This window comes from Entelurus aequoreus, linkage group LG05 (genome assembly GCF_033978785.1).
Source record: "Entelurus aequoreus isolate RoL-2023_Sb linkage group LG05, RoL_Eaeq_v1.1, whole genome shotgun sequence".
NCBI lineage: Eukaryota > Metazoa > Chordata > Actinopteri > Syngnathiformes > Syngnathidae > Entelurus > Entelurus aequoreus.
Genome location: NC_084735.1, coordinates 9,138,905 through 9,152,787, shown reverse-complemented (window position 1 = coordinate 9,152,787; position 13,883 = coordinate 9,138,905). Strand labels below are relative to the sequence as shown.

At 42.3% G+C, this 13,883-nt stretch overlaps 1 protein-coding gene across 26 annotated transcripts in view; it reads right to left on the bottom strand.

Moving 5' to 3' along the window:
• Nucleotides 1-993: 993 nt before the first annotated feature.
• LOC133650131 (neurobeachin-like) overlaps nucleotides 994-13,883 on the bottom strand; it is a 237,107-nt gene continuing 224,217 nt past the window's right edge. For 8 of the 26 annotated variants that reach the window (XM_062046979.1, XM_062046987.1, XM_062046992.1 and 5 more), the window contains 8 exons: nucleotides 11,591-11,783; nucleotides 10,182-10,253; nucleotides 9,938-10,093; nucleotides 9,697-9,867; nucleotides 7,798-7,899; nucleotides 7,526-7,722; nucleotides 7,294-7,445; nucleotides 995-2,313 (listed from right to left, as the gene is read on the bottom strand). In XM_062046979.1, the coding sequence (XP_061902963.1) occupies nucleotides 2,223-2,313; nucleotides 7,294-7,445; nucleotides 7,526-7,722; nucleotides 7,798-7,899; nucleotides 9,697-9,867; nucleotides 9,938-10,093; nucleotides 10,182-10,253; nucleotides 11,591-11,783 (1,134 nt within the window). In that variant the 3' untranslated portion in view covers nucleotides 995-2,222. Of the gene's footprint in view, nucleotides 2,314-7,293; nucleotides 7,446-7,525; nucleotides 7,723-7,797; nucleotides 7,900-9,690; nucleotides 9,868-9,937; nucleotides 10,094-10,181; nucleotides 10,254-11,590; nucleotides 11,784-13,883 lie in introns of all 26 variants that reach the window. The other 18 variants (XM_062046983.1, XM_062046984.1, XM_062046994.1 and 15 more) reach the window with 7 other exon arrangements.

The following is a 13,883-nucleotide window of genomic DNA, read 5'->3' as shown; positions in this document are numbered from 1 at the left end:
TCTTGCTGTGACCCCAAATATGGTCTTCTTTGTTCCTGAGAAACCGAATATAGTCGTACATTTTGGGGTTAATGTACAAAAGCCCAAAAGCAGTGAAGTTGTCACGTTGTGTAAATGGTAAATAAAAAGAGAATACAACAAATCTTTTTCAACTTATATTCAACAGAATAGACTGCAAAGACAAGATATTTCATGTTCACACTGAGAAACTTACATTTTTGCTTGAAAATAATCATGATCTCAGAATTTAATGGCAACAACACATTGCAAAAAAGGCATTTTTACCACTGTGTTACATGGCCTTTCCTTTTAACAACACCCAGTAAAGGTTTGGGAACTGAGGAGACACATTTTTGAAGTGGAATTCTTTCCCATTCGTGAAATGAGGACTCGTCAGACCACAGAACACTTTTCCACTTTGCGTCAGTCCATCTTAGACGAGCTCGGGGCCCAGCGAAGCCGGCGGCGTTTCCGGGTGTTGTTGATAAACGGCTTTGGCTTTGCATAGGAGAGTTTTAACTTGCACTTACAGATGTAACGACCAACTGTAGTTACTGACAGTGGGTTTCTGAAGTGTTCCTGAGCCCATGTGGTGATATCCTTTACACACCGATGTGGCGTTTCGATGCAGTACCGCCTGAGGGATCCAAGGTGTGTAATATCATGGCTTACGTGCAGGGATTTCTCCAGATTCTCTGAACCTTTTGATGATATCACGGAGCGTAGATGGTGAAATCCCTAAATTCCTTGCAATAGCTGCTTGACAAATGTTGTTCTTAAACAATTTGCTCAGGCATTCGTTGACAAAGTGGTGACCCTCGACCCCGTCCTTGTTTGTGAACGACTGAGCATTTCGCGGAAGCCGCTTTTATACCCAATCATGGCGCCCACCTGTTCCCAATTAGCCCGTTCACCTGCGGGATGTTCCAAATAAGTCTTTGATGAGCATTCCTCAACTTTCTCACTCTTTTTTGCCACTCGTGCCAGCTTTTTTGAAACATGTTGCAGGCATCAAATTCCAAATGAGCTAATATTTGCAACAAATAACAAAGTTTCTCAGTGTGAACATGAAATATGTTGTCTTTGCAGTCTTTTCAATTGAATATAAGTTAAGGATTTGTTGTATTCTATTTTTATTTACTATTTACACAACGTGACAACAAAACACATTTTCCAGTCAGTTTGTGTTGAAATGTATTTTTTTCGACGCCATTAAAAGCGGTCCTAAGCGCCCCCTGCTGGTCAAGGGAAGTTAAAGCCAAGTCTCGAAATTCTTTGCATAATTTATTTTTCTTATCATGATTTCCCCTCCCCCAACTCACACATGTCATATTTTACATCTTTGCAATAAAACAGGAATACAATATTTTTTTTTTTTTAAGGGTTTCGTAGATCCAAAAATATTTCAGCTTGTTTTTTTATTTTTTATTTTGTTTTTTTTTCTCCTTCCTTCTTTTTGGAGGCGGATCCTGTGGCGTGATGAAACGATGAGCGCGTCGTATTGCTGAAGAACGTCTTCGCCACACGCGGGAAACACAAACATCCATGGACCCAAACCAGAATTAGAATCATAATAATTAGAAGAATAATAATAACAATAAATAATAACGATTGGTGTAAAGTGCAAATACAAAACAAACATTGATTTTTGCCTTAAGTCAACAAATGAAAGTGAAAGTGAAAGCTGTCAGTCAGCTGATTTCGTCTCCAAACGGGTCCGAAGCGAGACTTTATGTACATATTTGACAGAGCCATCACCGGATGTAGAAAAAATAAAAGCGGGAATCGAACGCGGCGCTGACGTCTCCGGCAGAAAAGCCCTCACCATCCTCGACTTGGCCTGGCGTGGTCGGGAATATTACACGCTATGTTACAGACAATAAATTAAAGAGGCGGAGCTTATTTACATCATCTAAATCTGCGGCGGTGAAAGAATACAAATCCTACTGGGCCGCCGCGGGTAAATTGGACAAAGTTATGAAGGAGAAAACCAAATCGAGTCTGAAGCCTTCCGGCACGAACAGAACCAGAACCGAGCGAGAAGCCACGCCTCCTCGCCGCCGTTCCGCACGTCGTTGTCGGTGTGTGTCTTTGGGCTCAGTGTGTGTGTGTGTGTGTGTGTGTGTGTGTGTGAGACCACACACAGGAAGTAGTTCCATCAGAATCACCGGGCCAGGGGGAACAGAACCGCCCCCCACACCCTCCCACCTGCTCGGTGGTCCTCAGTAGCGGTTCTGGTGTTCGTAGTGCCAGCGGTTAAAGTCGATGTTGAACGCCACGATGCTGCCCGACGCCATGCCCGTGATCAGGGTCCTGCGGGACACACGCCACAGGAAAATGTCAGGTGACTAAAACCTTTCCCCGCAACAGCATCCCAACTAAAAGCTTCCTTGGTAAAAGTTTCCCTAGCAACAGCATTCTAGAAACAGCATCCATGGTAACCATTTCCTTAGTGACAGCCTCCCTGCTACCTGTTTCACTAGCAACAGCATCCCTGGTTACGGTGTTTCCCTAACAACAGCATCACTGGTTATGATGTTTCCCTAACAACAGCATCCCTGGTTACAATGTTTCCCTAACAACAGCATCCCTGCTAACTGTTTCCCTAACAACAGCATCCCTGCTAACTGTTTCCCTAACAACAGCATCCCTGGTTACGATGTTTCCCTAACAACAGCATCCCTGCTAACTGTTTCCCTAACAACAGCATCCCTGGTTACGATGTATCCCTAACGACAGCATCCCTGGTTATGATGTTTCCCTAACAACAGCATCTCTGGTTATGATGTTTCCCTAACAACAGCATCCCTGGTTACGGTGTTTCACTAACAACAGCATCCCTGGTTACGATGTTTCCCTAACAACAGCATCCCTGATTACGGTGTTTCCCTAACAACAGCATCCCTGGTTACGATGTATCCCTAACAACAGCATCCCTGGTTACGATGTTTCCCTAACAACAGCATCCCTGGTTAAGATGTTTCCCTAACAACAGCATCCCTGATTACGGTGTTTCCCTAACAACAGCATCCCTGGTTACGTTGTTTCCCTAACAACAGCATCCCTGGTTACGATGTTTCCCTAACAACAGCATCCCTGGTTACGATGTACCCCTAACAACAGCATCCCTGGTTACGATGTTTCCCTAACAACAGCATCCCTGGTTACGGTGTTTCCCTAACAACAGCATCCCTGGTTACGATGTATCCCTAACAACAGCATCCCTGGTTATGATGTTTCCCTAACAACAGCATCCCTGGTTATGATGTTTCCCTAACAACAGCATCCCTGGTTATGATGTTTCCCTAACAACAGCATCCCTGGTTACGATGTATCCCTAACAACAGCATCCCTGGTTACGATGTCTCCCTAACAACAGCATCCCTGGTTACGATGTTTGCCTAACAACAGCATCCCTGGTTACGATGTTTCCCTAACAACAGCATCCCTGGTTACGATGTATCCCTAACAACAGCATCCCTGGTTACGATGTTTCCCTAACAACAGCATCCCTGGTTACGATGTTTCCCTAACAACAGCATCCCTGGTTACGATGTTTCCCTAACAACAGCATCCCTGCTAACTGTTTCCCTAACAACAGCATCCCTGGTTACGATGTATCCCTAACGACAGCATCCCTGGTTATGATGTTTCCCTAACAACAGCATCTCTGGTTATGATGTTTCCCTAACAACAGCATCCCTGGTTACGGTGTTTCACTAACAACAGCATCCCTGGTTACGATGTTTCCCTAACAACAGCATCCCTGGTTACAGTGTTTCCCTAACAACAGCATCCCTGGTTACGATGTATCCCTAACAACAGCATCCCTGGTTACGATGTATCCCTAACAACAGCATCCCTGGTTACGATGTTTCCCTAACAACAGCATCCCTGGTTACGGTGTTTCCCTAACAACAGCATCCCTGGTTACGATGTATCCCTAACAACAGCATCCCTGGTTATGATGTTTCCCTAACAACAGCATCCCTGGTTATGATGTTTCCCTAACAACAGCATCCCTGGTTATGATGTTTCCCTAACAACAGCATCCCTGGTTACGATGTATCCCTAACAACAGCATCCCTGGTTACGATGTTTGCCTAACAACAGCATCCCTGGTTACGATGTTTGCCTAACAACAGCATCCCTGGTTACGATGTTTCCCTAACAACAGCATCCCTGGTTACGATGTATCCCTAACAACAGCATCCCTGGTTACGATGTTTCCCTAACAACAGCATCCCTGGTTACGATGTTTCCCTAACAACAGCATCCCTGGTTACGATGTTTCCCTAACAACAGCATCCCTGGTTACGATGTTTCCCTAACAACAGCATCCCTGGTTATGATGTTTCACTAGCAACAGCATCCCTGGTTACGATGTTTCCCTAACAACAGCATCCCTGGTTACGATGTTTCCCTAACAACAGCATCCCTGGTTACGATGTTTCCCTAACAACAGCATCCCTGGTTACGATGTATCCCTAACAACAGCATCACTGGTTATGATGTTTCCCTAACAACAGCATCACTGGTTATGATGTTTCCTTAACAACAGCATCCCTGGTTACGATGTTTCCCTAACAACAGCATACCTGGTTACGATGGTTCCCTAACAACAGCATCCCTGGTTACGATGCTTCCCTAACAACAGCATCCCTGGTTACGATGTTTCCCTAACAACAGCATCCCTGGTTACGATGTATCCCTAACAACAGCATCCCTGGTTATGATGTTTCCCTAACAACAGCATCCCTGGTTACGATGGTTCCCTAACAACAGCATACCTGGTTACGATGGTTCCCTAACAACAGCATCCCTGGTTACGATGTTTCCCTAACAACAGCATCCCTGGTTACGATGTCTCCCTAACAACAGCATCTCTGGTTAACTTTTCCATGAGCAATTGTTTCCCTAGAAACAACATCCATGGTAACCATTTCCTTAGTGACAGCCTCCCTTCTAACTGTTTCACGAGCAACAGCATCCCTTGTTACAGTGTTTCCCTGGCAACAGCATCCTAACTAAATACCTCCCTGGTAACTGTTTACCTAGGCGACAGCTTCCATGCTCAGTCTTTCCCTAGCAACAGCCTCCCTGGCAACAGCATCCTAAGTAACTAGCAACAGCCTCCCTGGCAACAGCATCCTAAGTAACAGCCTCCCTGCTAACTGTTTCAATAGCAACAGCATCCCTGGTTACAATGCCTCCCTGGCAACAGCATCCCTGGTTACAATGCCTCCCTGGCAACAGCATCCCTGGTTACAGTGTTTCCCTGGCAACAGCTTCCTAACTAAAAGCCTCCCTGGTAACTGTTTCCCTAGGTAACAGCTTCCATGCTCACTCTTTCCCTAGCAACAGCATCCTAAGTAACAGCCTCCCTGCTAACTGTTTCAGTAGCAACACCATCCCTGGTTACAGTGTTTCCCTGGCAACAGCATCCTAACTAAAAACCTCCATGGTAACTGTTCTCTAGGTAACAGCTTCCATGCTCACTCTTTCCCTAACAACAGCCTCCCTGCTAATGGTTTCCCTGGTAACAGCATTTTCAGTAACAGTATGCCCAGCAACTAGTAACAGCATCCCTGGTAACTTCTTCCCTAGCAACAGCATCCCTTGTAACGGTATCACTAGTAACAACATCCCTGGTAACTTTTTCCCTAGCAACAGCATCCCTGTTAACAGTATCACTAGTAACAGCCTCCCTGGAAACGTTTTCCCTAGCAACAGCATCCCTTGTAACGGTATCACTAGTAACAGCATCCCTGCTAACTTTTCCATGAGCAATTGTTTCCCTAGAAACATCATCCTAGCAACAGCATCCATGGTAACCATTTCCTTAGCGACAGCCTCCCTGCTAACTGTTTCACTAGCAACACCATCCCTGGTTACAGTGTTTCCCTGGAAACTTTTTCCCTAGCAACAGCATCCCTTGTAACGGTATCACTAGAAACAGCATCCCTGGTAACTTCTTCCCTAGCAACAGCATCCCTGGTAACTTCTTCCCTAGCAACAGCATCCCTGGTAACGGTATAACTATGTAACAGCATCCCTGGCAACTTCCTCCATAGCAACAGCATCCTTGTAACTGTATCAATAGTAACAGAATCCCTGGTAACTTCTTCCCTAGCAACATCATCCCTGGTAACTATTTTACTAGCAACAGCATCCCTGGTAACTTCTTCCCTAGCAACAGCATCCCTGGTAACTTCTTCCCTAGCAACAGCATCCCTGGTAACTTCTTCCCTAGCAACAGCATCCCTGGTAACGGTATAACTATGTAACAGCATCCCTGGTAACTTCCTCCCTAGCAACAGCATCCTTGTAACTGTATCAATAGTAACAGAATCCCTGGTAACTTCTTCCCTAGCAACAGCATCCCTGGTAACTATATCACTAGTAACAGCATCCCTGGTAACTTCTTCCCTAGCAACAGCATCCTTTGTAAAAGTATCACTAGTAACCGCATCCCTGGTAACTTCTTCCCTAGCAACAGCATCCCTGGTTACAGTGTTTCCCTGGCAACAGCATCCTTAAGTAATGGCTTCCCAGCCAACTGTTTCCCTAGCAACAGCATCCCTGGTAACTATATCACTAGTAACAGCATCCCTGGTAACTTCTTCCCTAGCAACAGCATCCTTTGTAAAAGTATCACTAGTAACCGCATCCCTGGTAACTTCTTCCCTAGCAACAGCATCCCTGGTTACAGTGTTTCCCTGGCAACAGCATCCTTAAGTAATGGCTTCCCAGCCAACTGTTTCCCTAGCAACAGCATCCCTGGTAACTATATCACTAGTAACAGCATCCCTGGTAACTTCTTCCCTAGCAACAGCATCCTTTGTAAAAGTATCACTAGTAACCGCATCCCTGGTAACTTCTTCCCTAGCAACAGCATCCCTGGTTACAGTGTTTCCCTGGCAACAGCATCCTTAAGTAATGGCTTCCCAGCCAACTGTTTCCCTAGCAACAGCATCCCTGGTAAAGGTATCACTAGCAACAGTATTCCTGCTAACTGTTTCCCTAGCAACAGAATCTCCAGTACCCGTTTCCCAAGTAACAGATTCCTTAGTAAAAGTGTTTACACTTGGCAGATTTATTAGCAACCGTTTCCACGGCAACTGCATTCCAAAGTATCAGTTTCCCAGCCTCCGAAACTGGTTTGAAAAGTACTCATCTTCCAGTTCCCTCAGTAAAAACATCTCCCGACTAACCAGTGGCCTTACTTGGCAACAGTTTCACCGCCTAACAGCAGACTTATCTGAATCAAACCGTTTCCCTGACAACCGTCACCTCTGGTCGTGGGAGAGGTCCATGGCGCGGATGCCGGCGTCGCATCCCGGGTAGATGTAAAGCTGCTTGAAGTCACACGCCTGCCACACCTCCACCACGCCGTTGTCGCCGCCCGTCACCAGGTTCTGTCCGTCGCTGCTCAGCAAGATGGCCTGGCGGGGCAAGGAGACGCGAGGGTCAAAAAGCACGGCGGCGTGGTCACGTCAGAGCGGCGGCGGCGGGGGCCTCTCACCCGCGTGGAGTCGTTGACCTCCATCTGGGCCAGCAGCTTCCCGTTGATGCTGAAGTTGCAGAAGCGTCCTCGCTCGTAGTAGATGATGCAGTGACCCTCGCTGGACACGGAGATCAGACGAGGCTGCTGGCACAGCTCGGAGCCCTCCAAGGCCCTCAGGAGGTCTCCTGTGATGGTGTGGACCAGGCAGGGACCCTCTGAGGAGCAAAGACATCTCCACTTCCAAAACAAAACCACAGAGGACAGGAAGTACGGCGCTCCACTCAACTGACCTTTGGCCCCGCTGATGACCAATCCCAGCTCAGCACAGACGGACACGCACACCACCTCATGGTCGTGTCCCGTCAGGACGGCCCGGGGGGCGGGATAGTCACCTACAGGAGACAAGAGGTCACTACACTGAAGTCACACCCAACTACTTCGCTGCCTAAACAGGCTGCCACAAGGGGGGAAAAGGAGAATAAATCATAGGAGGTAACGAATCAAAACAGGAATGAAAACAGGACGTAAAAGGAAAGTAAACAGCAGTTAAAACATGATGAAAATAGGAAGTAAATAGGAATGAAAAACAAGATGTTAAAAGAAATGAATACACACAATTAAACAAAATGTGAACAGGAAGTAGACAACAATGCAAACAGTAAGTAAACATGAATCAAAACCAGAATGAAAATAGGACGTATACAGGGATGAAAACAGAAAGTAAAGAGGAAAGAAAACAGAAATTCAAACAGGAAGTAGACAGGAATTAAAACAGGAAGTAAACAGGAATAAAAAAAAAAAAGGATGTAAAAAAGGAATGAAAACAGGAAATAAACAGGAATGAAAACAGAAAGTAAACAGCAATGAAAACAGGAAGTAACCAGGAATCAAAAACAGGAAGGAAACAACAATCAAAACGGGATTGAAAAAGGAAGCAAACATGAAACAAAACAGAAAGTAAACAAATCAAAAAATGAATTTAAAAGCAATCAAAATAGGAGGTAAACAAGAAACAAAACAGAAAGTAAACACATCAAAAGAGGAAGTAAACAACAATCAAAAGAGGAAGTAAACAGGAATGAAAAAAGGAAGTAAACAGGAATTTTTTAAAAAGTATGTCAAAAAGGAATGAAAACAGAAAGTAAACAGCGATGGAAACAGGAATGAAAACAAGAAGTAACCAGGAATCAAAAACAGGATGTAAAAAACAATCAAAACAGGATTTAAAAAAGGAAGTAAACAAGAATCCAAACAGGAGGTAAAGATGAAACAAAACAGAAAGTAAACAAATCAAATAAAGAATTTAACAGCAATCAAAAGAGGTCAACAAGAAACAAAACAGAAAGTAAACCGGATCAAAACAGGAATTAAACCGCAATCAAAAAGAGAAAGTAAACAATCAAGAGGAAATAAACAACAATCAAAAGAGGAATTAAACAGCAATTAAAAGAAGAAGTACACAGGAATCAAAACAGGAAGTAAACAGCAATCAAAAGAGGAAGTAAACAGGAATCAAACCAGGAAGTAAACCGAATCAAAAGAGGAAGTAAAAATAATCAAAATAGGAAGTAAACAGGAATCAAAAGAGGAAGTAAACAGGAATCAAAAGAAAAAGTAAACAAAACAAAAGAGGAAGTAAACAGGAATCATAGGAGAAAGAATCAAAACAGGAAGTAAACAGGAAACAAAAGAGGAAGTAAACAGGAATGAAAAGAGGAAGTAAACAGGAAACAAAAGAGGAAGTAAACAGGAATCATAGGAGGAAGTAAACAGGAATCAAAAGAGGAAGTAAACAGGAAACAAAAGAGGAAGTAAACAGGAAACAAAAGAGGAAGTAAAGGAAGTAAACAGAAATCGTAGGAAGAAGTAAACAGAAATCAAAACAGGAAGTAAACAGGAATCATAGGAGGAAGTAAACAGGAAACAAACGAGGAAGTAAACCGAAATCATAGGAGGAAGTAAACAGAAATCAAAAGAGGAAGTAAACAGGAATCAAAAGAGGAAGTAAACAGGAAACAAAAGGGGAAGTAAACAGGAATCAAACCAGGAAGTAAAGAGAATCAAAAGAGGAAGTAAACAGCAATCAAAAGAGGAAGTAAACATGAAATCAAAAGAGGAAGTAAACAGGAATCATAGGAGGAAGTAAACAGGACTGAGAAGAGGAAGCTGAGTGTGGAACTAACACTCACTGTTGTTGGGGTTGTCCCCAATGATGTGGTGGCGTCCACTCCAGTACCACAGAAGAAGAGTGGCGTCCCTGGAGCCCGACACGATGTAACAGTCCCCTCCGATGTAGGACTCGGACCTGGCCAGACACGTCACCACGTCCCAGTGGCCGAACACGATCTGGGTCAGCTTCCCTGCTCACAATCCACACGGTTAGGCGGCCGGCGAAAAGCGGCGGGGCCGGGTTCCGCGCGGCGGTCCTACCCGTCTCAGAGGAGTAGACGCGGAAGCTCTTGTCCCAGAAGCCGCACACCAGGATGTAGCGGTTGTCGGCCGTCACCACGAAGCAGTGCGTGTTGATCTGGATGCTCTGGTCCACCAGGTCGGTGATCTGACGCTTGTTGGTGCCCGAGTTGTTCGCTGGGGGCCAAACCACGCGGAGACGTTAGTCCCGTAAGACCCGCCCCCCTTTAAAGACAGGGTTCCTTCTGATTGGCTACAAACTGACCTATGAGAGGGTCCATCTCGATGGGCAGGTGGTGGGCTTGTTCCAGGGAGTATCCTGGGGCGCCACGCAGGCCTGGAAGCATTTCACACATCAGTTGCACACATTTTGGGCAATTGTATGAAAAGAGTCGTAATTTTACTCGACAAAAGTCACAATTTTATAAGAAAACTTTCAAATGTTGGCAATATTATGAGAATAATCGGAAATTATTATTGGCAAAATGATGACAAAAGTCATCCTTTTACTCAAAAAATGTCACTATTTTACAAGAACAATAAAAAAATTGGCAATATTGCGATAAAAGTCAGCATTTTATATGACAAATGTCGCCATTTTGCATTAAAAATGTATGATTATAGTTTAAAAAAAGAACACACACACACACACATACACACATTGTATTTGTTACCTTCTTGAGACCTGAGAAAAATGCCTACCTCTTTAGGACCAGCCTTTCTAGATATATAAAGAAATGTATTTACAACATTAATAATATATACATACTATGCAAATATAAAAAAAGCTTGCTGTGAAAAATGAGTTGAAATTTCACAAGAAAAACTTAGAATTTTGGCAGTATTATAATAAAAGTGGTAATTTTACTCAATGCAAGTCAAAATTTTAAAAGAAACTGAACATTTGTGCAATATTACGATAACAGTCGCAATTTTACAAAAAAAAGCTTACATTTTTGCCAATTTTATGAAAAGAGTCATAATTTTGCTCGACAAGTCACAATTTTATAGCAAAAATTTACAATGTTGTCAACATTATAACAATCTGACATTTTTATTGTCATCATTTTACTCAAAAAATGTCACTATTTCACAAGAGCAACTAAACAATTGGCAATATTGTGATAAATGTCGCCATTTTGCATTAAAAATGTATAATTTTACATTAAAAAAGTGATAATTTTACCGAGAAAATATTGCAATATTACAGAAACAGAAAGAATATGAGAAATTGTTTCCAATTTTATAAGAAAAAAGTCGACACATTGTGAGAAAAAGACTGCTTTTAGTTAATTTTTTTGTTTTTAATTGGTTTTTATTACAGTATGTCTCTATATACATATTTATTCTTTTTTTTTTAATTAATTTTGACCAAAGGGGGGGCACATTTCAATTTCTTACACACACTTGTTATTTCATATGTTGACCAGAGGGGGAGCACTTTTTAAAGCGACACACAGTCCATTTGAAAAATCCCTCCTTTTTGGGACCACCCTCATTTTGCTAGATGTCACCAGCAGGGGTGCTAATGAGACATTGTCTATTAGATGCAATGTTATTGGGACCATGATTTATGTCATCACTTGTTCACACCTCCTCATATGGAAGATACTTTTCCTTCTTCATGTCTCAAGAAGGCTAGAAATACAAGAACACACACACACACACACTGACCGACGGTGTTGTGCCAGCGGTTGACGGCGAAGAGGCGGCTGCAGGTGACGGTGACGGCGGCGGGGATGCTGAGGTGCGGCAGCGTGTTGGCGGCCACGTGCGTGACGGGCGAGTTGGAGGGGAACTTGAGCACCATGATGACGTCCTGTTGCATCTGATCCTTAAACATCAGAGGACTCTGGGGAAGGAAACACTGGTGAGACAGACAGAGAGACAGGAAGAGGAAGAGGAAGAGACAGAACCAGTGGGACAAGGAAACAAGGAAGGAAGGAAGGAAGGGAAAAGGTCCATTAGTGGGAGAAAAGGGTCACTGCAGGTTCACACACTGAGGGAGGCGGGGCCTCTGAGAAAGGAGGCGGACTCACTAAATGGTTTGGGTTCGGGCAGACAAAAAGGCTACAGTGGTCATAATTTTTGCACTTGAGAGACTTTACTATGACTTTAGCTCCAGAACCTTTTCCTGTTTGTTGAAAACAGGAATGAAGACAGGAAGTAACCAGGAATCAAAACAGGAAGTAAACAACAATGACAACAGGAAGTAAACGGAAAGTAAACCAAAAGTAAACAGAAAATAGAAAGTAAACAGGAATGAAAACAGGAAGTAAGCATGAATGAAAACTGGAAGTAAACAACAATGAAAACAGGAAGTAAACCAAAAGTAAACAAGAAGTAAACACAAATGAAAACAGGACGTCAACAGGAATGAAAAGTGGATGTAAACAGGATTGAATGATACGAAGTAAACAGGAATGAAAACTGGAAGTAAACATGAATGAAAACATAATGTAAACAGGAACGAAAACAGGAAGTTAACAGGACATAAACAGGAATGAAAACAGGCAGTAACCAGGAGTCAAAACAGGAAGTATTCAACAATGAAAACAGGAAGTAAACCAAAAGTAAACAAGAAGTTAACACAAATGAAAACAGGACGTTAACAGGAATGAAAAGTGGATGTAAACAGGATTGAATAATACGAAGTAAACAGGAATGAAAACTGGAAGTAAACAGGAATGAAAAAAAAAATGTAAACAGGAACGAAAACAGGAAGTAAACAGGACATAAACAGGAATGAAAACAGGCATTAACCAGGAATCAAAACAGGAAGTAAACAATGAAAACAGGAAGTAAACCAAAAGTAAACAAGAAGTAAACAGAAATGAAAACAGGACGTTAACAGGAATGAAAAATGGATGTAAACAGTAATGAAAATACAAAGTAAACAGGTTTGAAAAAATGGAAGTAAACATGAATGAAAAAAAAATGTAAACAGGAACGAAAACAGGAAGTAAACAGGACATAAACAGGGATGAAAACAGGAAGTAACTAGGAATCAAAACAGGAAGTAAACAATAATCAAAACAAGAAGTAAATAGGATCAAAAACAGGAAGTAAATGGAATGTGAACCGGAAGTAAGCAAGAAGTAAACAGAAACGAAAACAGGACGTGAACAAGAATGAAAAATTTATGTAAACAGGAATAAAAACAGGAAGTAAACAGGATGCAAACAGGAATGAAAACTGGAAGTAAACATGAATGAAAATATAATGTAAAGAGGAACGAAAACAGGAAGTAACTAGGAATCAAAACAGGAAGTAAATAGGATTAAAAACAAGAAGTAAATGGGAAGTAAACTGGAAGCAAGCAAGAAGTAAACAGGAATGAAAACAGGATGTAAACAGGAATGAAAACTGGAGGTAAACATGAATGAAAACTTAATACAAACAGGAATGAAAACAAGAAGTAAACAGGAATGAAAACTGGAAGTAAACATGAATGAAAACATAATGCAAACAGGAATGAAAACAAGAAGTAAACAGGATGTAAAGAGGATGTAAACAGTACATAAACAGGAATGAAAACTAAGTAAATAGGATTCAAACAGGACAAACAGGAATGAAAACAAGAAGTAACTAGAAATCAAAACAGGAAGTAAACAATAATCAAAACAGGAAGTAAACTGGATTAAAAACAGGAAGTACATGGAAAGTAAACCGGAAGTAAGCAGAAAGTAAACAGAAACGAAAATAGGACGTGAACAGGAATGAAAAATGGATGTAAACAAATCAAAACAGTAAGTTAACAAGTATGAAAACAGGATGTAAACAAGAACCAAAACAGGAGGTAAATAATAATTAAAACATTTAATAAACAAGAAGTAAAACAGAAAGTAAACAGGAATGAAAAGAGGAAGTAAACAGCAGTGAAAAGACTCCAGACTTTTCCTGTTTGTTTGAGATTGTCATTACTGCCCCAAGTGGTGGAAAAGTGCACTACAACTGACTACAGACC